The 11,434-nt window shown below is 53.2% G+C and overlaps 2 protein-coding genes across 2 annotated transcripts; one reads left to right on the top strand and one right to left on the bottom strand.

Moving 5' to 3' along the window:
* Nucleotides 1–337: 337 nt before the first annotated feature.
* Nucleotides 338–2,482, bottom strand: LOC119947002 (small proline-rich protein 2H-like). Its single transcript, XM_038768477.1, has 3 exons — nt 2,414–2,482; nt 2,231–2,345; nt 338–744 (listed from the first exon to the last, which is right to left on the bottom strand). Exons 1-3 carry the CDS (start codon nt 2,480–2,482, stop codon nt 392–394), a joined length of 537 nt encoding a protein of 178 aa, XP_038624405.1. The 3' UTR covers nt 338–391.
* Nucleotides 2,483–7,466: 4,984 nt separating this feature from the next.
* LOC119947001 (small proline-rich protein 2B-like) lies at nt 7,467–7,850 on the top strand. Its single transcript, XM_038768476.1, has 2 exons — nt 7,467–7,520; nt 7,602–7,850. The coding sequence occupies exons 1-2, from the start codon at nt 7,467–7,469 to the stop codon at nt 7,848–7,850; spliced, it is 303 nt and encodes a 100-aa protein (XP_038624404.1).
* Nucleotides 7,851–11,434: the final 3,584 nt, after the last annotated feature.

Here is an 11,434-nt window from a genome sequence, read left to right as displayed (position 1 = left end):
ACCTGACCTTGTCCCTACCTCATCCTTCTGGAAAAGGGGGAGTTGATGGGGGGAGGAAGAGAGTCTTGCCTAAACACCCCTCTCTCCTCCAGGCTTGGGTCGGTGTCCAGGACTGGTTTTCCCTTCCTTTTTCCCCCTCCGCGTTCTGGATGGGTTCTCCCTCTCTGCTCCTCTCTCTGTATTCCAGACCTGCTCTCCCACTCTTCTCCCTGCTCTGAATTTCAGACTAGCTCTCTCTCTCTTGTCCCTTCTCCGGCTTCTGGAAGGGCTCTCCCTCCCCTCCCCACTCTGGATTCCGGTCCTACTCTGGCGAGACAAGTACACGGGGGAGACCAAGGCAGGAGAGGCGTGTATTCTTGGCAGCGGCTGGGCACAGGTAACAGGTCAGAGGTCACGGGTTTTCGGCCTTGTCTGGTGGCAGGCAGATGGGTGGGTCTTTTGGTGGACACTTAGGCGGCTCCTTTGGCTGACATTTAGGCAGGCACTTGGGCGGCTCCTTCGGTGGGCATTTAGGCAGGCACTTGGGCGGCTCCTTTGGGGGACACTTGGGTGGCTCCTTTGGCGGGCATTTAGGTGGGCACTTGGGTGGATCCTTGGGAGGACACTTCGGGGGACTGGGGGCAGAGCAGCCAAGAAGTTTCCTTAGGCAGTTGGAGACCTTTGATGGTTCTGAGCATTTGGGGGTCGCCGGGCATATTGGTTTCGGGGGGCACGAGGAATGGTCCTTGTCTTCCGCCATCTTCCCTGAAGGGGGAAGAGGGAGAGGCGTTAGACCAGATGGTAGTGCACCTGCATGTGTGGGTGTCGCTCAGTCAGTCAGTCAATCGTATTTACTGAGTGCTTACTGTTAGGGATAACACTGTACTAAACGCTTGGGAGAGTAGATTGCAACAACAGACACATTTTCTACCTCAGCGAGCTTACAGTCTAGAAGGAGAGAGAGACATTAATACAAATAAATAAATTACAGCTATTTACACTGAGTATGTGAGTGTGTGTGACTGTTTTTGTGTGCGTGCGTGAGCGCGTTTATTTAACGGAAGCATGAAACTCGAGCGAGTTTGCACGGGGTGGCCAGCAGAGGGCGTTGGGGGGAAGAGTGTTTCCCATTATTGAAACGTGAAAAGGACGAAGGAATGAGAAGGATACAGGAGCGGGAATGCCGGGAAAGAGCTTCGGGAATGCTTTTTGTATTGGTATCCTGAATCCCGTCCGGCTGCGGGAGACGAGAAGCAGCACGGCGTAGTGGATACAGCACGGGCCTGGGAGTCAGAAGGTCATTGACTCTAATCCCGGCTCCGCCACTTGCCCGCTGTGTGACCTTGGGGATGTCACTTCATTTCTCTGGGCCTCAGTTCCCTCATCTGTAAAATGGGGATTGAGACTATGAGCCCCACATGGGGCAGGACTGTATCCAACCCGATTTGCTTGTATCCACCCCAGCGCTTAGTACAGTGCCTGGCACATATTAAGCGCTTAACAAATTCCATCGTTACGATTATTATTATTATGAGTCTGTTTTAGGTAGAGACCACTCCATAGCAGAGAAGGAGGACTTCAGAGAAAGGTCGATGACTGTGTCTGGGGGCTCCTCCTCTGAACCTCCTCTCTCTAGGCTCAGGGGACTTGGAAAGAGGGACTAATGTGGGGGGTGTGGAGAGACCTGAAGGGTTCCCCTCTACCCTCGGGTATGTAGAGCAGAGGTGGGCAGGGAATGTGTCTGTTTATTCATTTCATTCATCAATCGTATTTACTGAGCGCTTACTGTGTGCAGAGCTCTGAATTAAGCGCTTGGAAAGTACAATTCGGCAACTAATAAGGACAATCCCTACTCAACAACGAGCTCACAGTCTAGAAGGGAGGAGACAGACAACAAAACAAAATAAGTAGACAGGCATCAATAGCATCAATATAAATAAATAGAATATGCCTGGATTGTACTCTACCAAGTGTTTAGTACAGTGTTCTGCACACAGTAAGCATTCAATAAATACGATTGACTCACTGACTGACTGACTCCAGGGCTTGGAAATGAAACATGCACTGGGGGCGTTCCCCCACACCCACGCGACCACAACCCGCTCAATCCCCGGGCGATCAATCACTGGAGTCTTTAGCCCCACCCTAAACAAGCCCAGTCTGAGAGAGGGATTTCGCCCTCCGACCCCTCCCCTCGTCCCGGACCCTTCCCCCTAGGACCCTCCAGGGTCGAAGCGTCCCCCGAGCTCACCGGATCCGCTCCCCGGACCGTGATGTTGAAGGCACCGGGCCGCTGAGATGGGGTCTCGGCGATTCCTGTCAGCTGAAATCCCCTTTCCCTGCCGCCGCCGGGAATCTCTGAGTTCCTGATTGTGAGATCACTGTGGCGTCATCAATGGCGTTGCGGGTGAGGATCCCCCGCCTCCCCACTCACTTGCAAGGGGCGAGGGGAGAAGAGATTATGCTCTGATGGAAAGCCGGATGTCTGGCGACCCTTCACCATTCCTAACAGTGCTTGGCACATAGTAAGCGCTGAACAAATCCCATTGTTATTATTAATTATTATTATTGTTTTCGTATTTGTTCAGCGCTTACTATATCATCATCATCAATCGTATATTGATTGATCGTACTATATATATATATATATATGTATATTGATTAATCGTACTATATTCTAGGCACTGAACTAAACTCTGGGGTGGATACAAGCAAATCAGGTTGGACACAGTCTCTGTCCTATATGGGGCTCACAGTCTCAATCCCAAATTTACAGATGAGGTAATTGACACACAGAGACGTGAAGTGACTTACCCAAGGTCATTTCTCGTATCAGTCTCGCACCTCCTCCCCGCCCCGCATCACCCTTTTGGCTTCCTTATGGCAGGCATTTCAGCGCGCAGGTGGAGACGGGGGTCTCAATGGCGGGGGCGGGGGGAGGAATGGGGGGGCGTTGGGGAGGAGCAACCAGGATGGTCAGGGAAGTGTAGAAATTCCAGCCCTGGGAGAGACCGACAGGGTCAGGGCCCTGAGTGTAATTTATTTGTTTATATTAATGTCTGTCTCCCCCTCTAAGCTCGTTGTGGGCAGGGAATGTGTCTGCTTATTGTTATATTGTCCTCTCCCAAGCGCGTAATACAGTGCTCTGCACACAGTAAGCGCTCGGTATATACGACTGAATGAAGGATGCTGGCGCAGGTCACGGATCTCCGAGTGGGGTCGGCAGGGAGGATCGGAGTTTTTGTTTCCCATATTCTACAGCTCCGAGGAGAGAGGTCTCCAGGGGCACAAGAAGGGGACAGATTTCAGAAGGAAACAAGGTTTTCCCGGTGGGAAATGAGGTTGGGAAGAGCAGAGCAAATCCCTTCCCCAAGGGAGCTGTGCTGTCGGGAATACCGGCAGGTCCCAGAGGGAATTTACAGACCTTCGGACATGCGGGCAAGGCTGGATCACTTGGGGGAGAGTAGGAAGGAGAGGAGAAAATCACGGGTGTTTGAGGGTCCATCGCTAAACTTGAGGAGGGGTGGGATGGTGGTGGGGGTCCAGAAGGGAAGGTACTATGTCTACTTATTGTTCTATTGTACTCTTCCAAGCGCTTAGTACAGTGATTTGCACACAGTAAGCGCTCAACAAATACGATTGAATGAATGAATGAATGAAAACACCACAAGACTCCTTCGAGCTGTCCTGTTCTCCTTCCTTCTCAGACTGAGCCCAATGTGGGACTGAACCCCAGAGCTTAATACAGAGCTTGCCACATGCTAGGCGCTTAACAGATATTATTATTATTATTACTGTTGCTATTATTATTATCCTCATCATCATATGGCATAGAAAGAGCCCTGGGACGGAAGAATAACAGGGGTCAGGGGGCATTCATTCATTCAATCGAATTTATTGAGCGCTTACTAATAATAATGATGATGGCATTTGTTGAGCGCTTACTATGTACAAAGCACTGTACTAAGCACTGGGGAGGATATAAGGTGATCAGGTTGTCCCATGTGGGGCTCACAGTCTTAATCCCCATTTTACAGATGAGGGAACTGAGGACCAGAGAAGTAAAGTGACTTGCCCAAAGTCAAACAGCTGACAAGTGGCAGAGTCGGGATTCGAACCCATGACCTCTGATTCCCAACCCCGTGCTATTTCCACTGGGCCACGCTGCTTACTGTGTGCAGAACACTGTACTAAGCGCTTGGGAAGTACAAATCAGCAACATAATGTCTGTTGAGGAAAGAGATCATGAGTGCTCCCTCTTTCTCTGCCTCAGGGTCCATCAGTGTGTGTGTGTGTGTGTGTGTGTGTGTGTGTGTGTGTGTGTGTGTGTGTGTGTGTGTGTGATACCTCCCGACCAGTTTCCCAATGGAAGGAGCCGTGTCTCCTCCTTCTGACCCTTCCGCAGCATCCAGCATAGTGTATGTGTATGTGTGTGTGTTTGTGTATGTGTGTGTGTGTGCGCGTGTCAGCGTGTATGTGTGTGATATCTCCCGAGCAGACTATTATTCATTCATTCATTCAATCGTATTTATCGAGTGCTTACTGTGTGCAGAGTACCGGACTAAGCGCTTGGGAAGTGCAAGTCGGCAACATAGAGAGATGGTCCCTACCCCAACAATGCGCTCACAGTCTAGGACGTCGAGACACAGTCTAGACACGGTATCACCCCAATGGTAAAGAGCTTGTCTCCCTTCCCCCTGTCCCTCCCCCAGAACTGTTTGTGTGTGTGTGTGTGTGTATGTGTGTCTCTGCTTGTGTGATTTCTCCCGACCAGTTCCCCCATGGTAAAGAGCGTGTCTTCCCTTCCATCTGTCTCTCCCCCAGAACTGTGTGTATACGTGTGTGTGTGTGTGTGTGTGTGTGTGTGTGTGTGTGTGTGTCCATGCACCCTGAGAGGTATATCCGGAGTACAGTGCTAGATGTGAAAGGACTCCAGCCGAAGCCACGCTCACCATGAAAGGTTTTTAATGTGCGAGGCGGAAGGGGCTGACAGACGACGCAGGGTGAGGGGAGGGTCGGCGGCAACGGGGAGAGTGGTATGAAGCCAGGGCAGAGGGAGCCCTCGGGGAGGGCAGCAGGAGGGCAGGATGGGGGAAGACAGCTGTGGAGCCAGCAGGCTCGGAGCTACTTCTGCTGCTGGCACGGCGGGGCTGGGCATGGCTCCGGACATTTAGGGGGACATGGCTCTGGGCATTTCGGTGGGTAGGGCTGCGGGCACTGGACGGGCGGCGGGCAAGGCTGCGGGCACTTGACAGGTGGTGGGCAAGGCGGCGGGCACTTGACGGGGGGCGGGCAGGGCTGCGGGATCGGGGGAGGTGGAGGACACGGCTGCTTGACCTGCTGCTGGTCCTGATACGACATCTCTGCGGGAAGAAGGGCGGGTTCCTGGAAAAACACGGAGCCAAGTCAACCACACGGAACACGCATCCGCTCCCCCTTCCTCTGCCCTCAGTTCCCCTGGCCTGACCCCCGCCCCGGAGATCCTGGATTCAGCGAGCAGAGCTCCGAGGGCGGCCTCCGCATCCCCGGGAAGGCCAGTCCCGATCCCGAAGCTCCCGGACGCCGGGAAGGACCGTGTCCCCAACCGAGGGGCCCCGGCGCAGCTCGGCCCGTTCCCCCAGCCCGGCCCGGAGGACGGCGGAACCGGGAAGTCCCCTCACCGGAGTCTGCACTGGTTACGGTCCAGATGGCGAGTGGTTGGCGAGGCCGGGCATCCCAGCCTTTTATCCAGGTCCCGGAGGGAGCGGCAGGGCCAGATCCGGGGTCTCTGGGCAGAGAAGTTGCAGCGGGATTTTCCGGAATCACATCCTCCTATAGCCGTTTCGGAAGGGAAACTTCCACGGACTCAGCCCTCTGATTCAGAGAGTTCGGCTCAATTGAGCAGGGCGTCCCCTCGAGTAGCCCAGAATCCTGGAAGACTTCTTGGAAATGTCCCTGCCTGCTCCCGGAGAGCTCCCTGGCTCCGAGGACAGAGGTCGGGGCTCGATTTGGAGAATTGCGAAGGCCCGAAATCCCACCCAGGCCCTGAAGGTTGGGGAAGCAGGGCGAAAGGGGTGCAACCTCTGACCCCAGAAACATCGGCCTCGCCCAAGGCCGTGTCGAAACCTATTTACTTGTACCCACCCTAGCGCTTAGTACAGTGCTTGAATAGTAAGCGCTTACAAATACCACAACTATTATTACATCGGAAATCTATCCGGGAGGGCTCCAAGGTGGAGGCGATGGAAAAGTGACCGGGGGAGCTGCGGTGTGGCGTCCCCTGAGACACGACGATGAGGCAGGCTGAAGTCGGCAAGAAGGGTGTAGGGAGCAAGAGGAACAGTGGGAAGTTGAGGAGAATAGGGTTCAACAGTGTGGTATACTGAGTGCTACCTCCTGAAGCCTCTGCCCCTTCGCCATCGCTCCATCCATCCTCCTGACTGTAGCCTAATGGAGAGAGCGTGGGCCAGGGAATCAGAGGGACCTGAGTTCTTATCCCGACTCTGCCACTTGTTTGCTGGGGGATTTTGGGAAAGTCATTTAATTTCTCTGCTGCTCTGTTACCTCAGCTGATTAATGAGGATTGAGAGTGTGAGCTACACGTAGAACACTGACTGTGACCATCTTGATTAGCCTCTATCTACCCCAGCCCTTTTTACAGTGCCTGGCATACATTAAGCGCTTCACAAATGCTATTAAATAATAATAATAATAATAATATAATAATAATAATAATAATAATAATAATAATAATAATGATAATAGTAGTAGGCAACCCCTCTGGGATTGATCCCGTCTGGCCTCTTGAGGCCAGTCTCCGCTTCCCAGCCGGCTCTCAGTGAGCATGTGCCTCTCTGATGTGTTTCCCGACAGGTTCGAAATCGTTGCTATGACAAGGACCAAACGGCTGGGGCGTCCCCGGGGCGGACCGAAAGACGGGCCCCAGAAATTAGAAATATTTTCAAAGAGGACCGGGGCTGTGGCGCCCCCCCTCCAATACCCGCAAGGAGTTTCTGAAAAAGTCCGGACCCACCGGACACAGCCGTCCTGACGAACTTCCCGGAGGGGGAGGCTGGAGAGGTCCTCCAGATCGGGCAGGGATGTTTCCAGGAAGTCTTCCAGGATTGTAGGCCGCCCTAAGGAACCAGCCGCCCTGAGTCCGAAATCCCTGAGTCAGACGGCATAGCCCTCAGAGCTATCTCTACAGGAACAGGGATATGAGGCCGATTATCCGGGGAATTCCCTCTGCAGCTCCTCCCTTCAGAGACCCCAGATCCGGCCGTGCCGGTCCCTCCGGGAGCTGGATAAAAGGCTGGGACGCCCGGCCTCGCCAACCACTCGCCATCCAGACGGCAGCCCGTGCAGACTCTGGTGAGGGGACTTCCCGGCTCCGCGGTCCTCCGGGCCGGGCTGGGGGAGCGTGCCGAACCGCACCGGGGCCCCTCGAGTGGGGATACGGTCCTTCCCAGCTTCCGGACTATTCGGGAACGGGACCGGCCTTCCCGGGGATGCGGAGGCCGCCCTCGGAGCTCCGCTCGCTGAATCCGGGATCCCCGGGGCGGGTGTCGGACCGGGGGAACTGAAGGCGAAGGGAGGGAGAGATGTGTGTTCCGTGTGGGTGAGTTGACTCCGTGTCTTTCCAGGAACCCGCCCTTCCTTCCGCAGAGATGTCGTACCAGAACCAGCAGCAGGTCAAGCAGCCGTGCCCTCCACCTCCCCCGATCCCGCCGCCCTGCCCGCCACCCGTCAAGTGCCCGCAGCCTTGCCCGCCACCCGTCAAGTGCCCGCAGCCTTGCCCGCCACCCGTCAAGTGCCCGCAACCCTGTCCACCGCCTGTCAAGTACCTGCCGAAGTGCCAGGAGCCGTGTCCGCCCCCGCCGTGCCAGCAGTGATGTCTCCGGCAGCAAGAGTAGCCCGCGTAGTGGCCGACTGAGCCCGCGCCCGCCGTTTTCCCGGTCCCATGTCCGTTTCCATTCCCCACCCCCTGAGCGAGCACGTCCGGCTTTGGTGAGTCCCCGATGCCCTGCTACCGCGCCCCCACCGGCCCCGGGCCTGGATCCCCTTGGCTGCTTCTCGAAATAAACAATTTATCGGTGGATAAACGAGTCGGTGTGATTATACCCATCGGATACCTGGTCCAATTGTTCTTAGCCTGTTGAAAATACCGCTCAGGGAGTGGGGAACGAGGGGAAACAGGACACACACACGCACAAACACGCACGCGCACACACGCACAAACACACACACACACACACACACACGCATGCACACTGCTAGGCTCTGGGGAAGGGAAAGGGAGAGGGGGAAGAGATCCGGTCCCTGCCCTAGAGGGGCTGCCAGTCCTGGCGGTTCAAAGGCTTGGTTGCAGAGGGATGTGGACAAGAGAAGCAGCGTGGCTTAGTGGAAAGAGCATGTGCTTGGAAGTCAGGGGACGTGGGTTCTAATCCCGGTTCTGCCACTTGTCTGCTGTGTGGTCTTGTGCAAGCCACTTAACTTCTCTGTGCCTCAGTTACATTATTTGTAAAATGGGGATTAAGACTTTGAGCCCCATGTGGGAAAATCGGATTGCTTTGTACCTGCCTCAGGACTTAGAACAGTACTTGGCACATAGTAAGCGCTTAACAAAATATCATAATTATAATAATGATGGCATTTGTTAAGCGCTTCCGATGTGCAAATCAATTTTCTAAGCGCTGGGGAGGTTACAAGGTGGTCAAGTTGTCCCATGGGGGACTGACGTTTTAATCCCCATTTTCCAGATGAGGTAACTGAGGCAAAGAGAAGTTGTGACTTGCCCAAAGTCACACAGCTGACAGTTGGCGGAGTCGGAATTTGAACTCATGACCTCTGACTCCAAAGCCCGTGTGCTCTTTCCACTGAGCCACGCTGCTTCTCCATCCTTCTTCTTCTTCTTTATTGCTATTAAAGAAGTGAAACACTTCGGGCTGCCCCCGCGATACGACTCCCAGAAGATCAGAGACGCGATCCTGGAGCCGCACGGGCACAGATCCAGCCCGGACACGTGGGTGCCCCGACCGCAGGAGGGGGAAACCCCGATCCCTCTCTCGGGGCGTTGCTCCACACGATTGCCTTCACGACAGCAAAGCGCTGTTCTTCAAGACTAACCGCACTCCTTCCCATTGCAGCATAAATTTAGTGGCACCTCAAACAGGCTCCTCCGGGAAACAGCCCTTAACTGCCTCGTCCTCCTCCCCCAGATTCTCCAGGTGCAGAAAACTGGTAATAGCGTCTCCCTCGCCCCAACCCGCAGCCTCTTCCTCTCAGCCCCTACTCCCCACTCCTGTTTCCCTTCCACACCGTCCTGGACTCAGTCGGACGGCCCGAGGGCACCAGATCTGAGGATCCAGGACACGGGGAATTTTTTCTCGAAACCTGGACTGGGGTGGGTCTCAAACATGGGGCTGTGGATCCAGAGAAGTTAATTTGCCTGTCCAATTAGTCAGTCCATCATTCCATCAATCACATTTTTCGAGCGCTTCCTTTGTGCCGAGTACACAGTAACTTCTTGGGAGAGTATAATAAAACAGAGTGGCCGACATACTCCCTGCTCACAAAGGACTTACTGTTTAGTGGGGGAGGCAGACATTAAAATGAATGGCAGATATGGACAGGAGTGCTGTGGGGCTGAGGTTGGGATGGATAGCAGGGTCTTAAAGTGTACATATCCATGTGTAAGGGCGAAACAGAAGGAAGAGGGAATAGAAGAAATGACGGCTTAGTAGGAGAAAGCCTCTTGGAGGAAATGTGATTTCAATAAGGCTTTGAAGATGGAAAGAGTGGTAGTCTGTTTTGTGTATGAAGGGAGAGAGAGACCTGACCAGAGGGAAGATGGAGGCAAGGGGTCGGTGGTGAGATAAATGAGATTGAGGTACAGATTGGCATTAGGGGAATGAAGTCTGTGGGATGGATTATAGTAGGAAATCGATGAGGTAAGGTAGGAGAGGGCAGGGCGATGGAATGCATTGAAGCCAATGGAAAGGGGTTTCTTTTTGATGCCTGGATGGATGGGCAATCACTGGAGGTTCTTGAGGAGTGGGAAATCGTGGATTGAATGGTGTTTTAGAAAAATGATGAGGGAAGCCGAGTGCTGTAAAGACTGGAGTGGGAAGAGACAGAAGACAGGGAGGTCAGTGAGGAGGCTGATGCAGTAGTCAAGGCGGGAAAGGATAGTCAGTCAATCATTGGTATTTATCGAATGCTTACTATGCGCAAAGCACTGTACTAAGCGCTCGGGAAAATACAGTAAAACAGAATTAGCTCACCCTTTCTCTGCCCTTAATGAACTTACAGTGTAGAGAGAGGACAGATAATATTAATTAAGGATAAGTGAGTGGATCGGTGTAGCAGTAGGTTAAATGGGTAAGGGCTAATTTTATCGCTATTGTGAATGTTGAACCTACAGGATTTGGTGACAGATTGAATATATGGGTTGAATGGGAGAGATGATTCGAGGATAACGCCAAGGCTACAGGCTTGTGAAAGAGGGATGATAGTGGTGCTGCCTACAGTGATGGGAAAGTCATTCATTCAATCATTCAATCGAATTTATTGGGCGCTTACTAATGGTAATGATGACGGCATTTGCTGAGCGCTTACTATGTGCAAAGCACTGTACTAAACACTGGGGAGGATATAAGGTGATCAGGTTGTCCCACGTGGGGCTCACAGTCTTAATCCCCATTTTACAGATGAGGGAACTGAGGACCAGAGAAGTAAAGTGACTTGCCCAAAGTCAAACAGCTGACAGTTGGCAGAGTCGGGATTCGAACCCATGACCTCTGATTCCCAACCCCGTGCTCTTTCCACTGGGCCACGCTGCTTACTGTGTGCAGAACACTGAACTAAGCGCTTGGGAAGTACAAATCAACAACATAACGTCTGTTGAGGAAAGAGATCATGAGTGCTTCCTCTTTCTCTGCCTCAGGGTCCATCAGTGTGTGTGTGTGTGTGTGTGTGTGTGTGTGTGTGTGATATCTCCCGACCAGTTCCCCAATGGAAGAAGCCGTGTCTCCTCCTTCTGACCCTTCCGCAGCATCCAGCATAGTGTATGTGTGTGTGTTTGTGTATGTGTGTTTGTGCGCGCGTCAGCGTGTATGTGTGTGATATCTCCCGAGCAGACTATTATTCATTCATTCATTCAATCGTATTTATCGAGTGCTTGCTGTATGCAGAATACCGGACTAAGCGTTTGGGAAGTACAAGTCGGCAACATAGAGAGATGGTCCCTACCCAACAACGCGCTCACAGTCTAGGACGTCCAGACACAGTCTAGACACAGTATCTCCCCAATGGTAAAGAGCATGTCTCCCTTCCCCCTGTCCCTCCCCCAGAACTCTGTGTGTGTGTGTGTGTGTGTGTGTATGTGTGTGTGTGTGATTTCTCCCGACCAGTTCCCCCACAGGTAAAGAGCGTGTCTTCTCTTCCATCTGTCTCTCCCCCAGAACTGTGTGTATAC

Source organism: Tachyglossus aculeatus, chromosome Y4, assembly GCF_015852505.1.
Source record: "Tachyglossus aculeatus isolate mTacAcu1 chromosome Y4, mTacAcu1.pri, whole genome shotgun sequence".
Lineage (NCBI taxonomy): Eukaryota > Metazoa > Chordata > Mammalia > Monotremata > Tachyglossidae > Tachyglossus > Tachyglossus aculeatus.
This window is presented reverse-complemented; position numbering and strand designations above follow the sequence as displayed.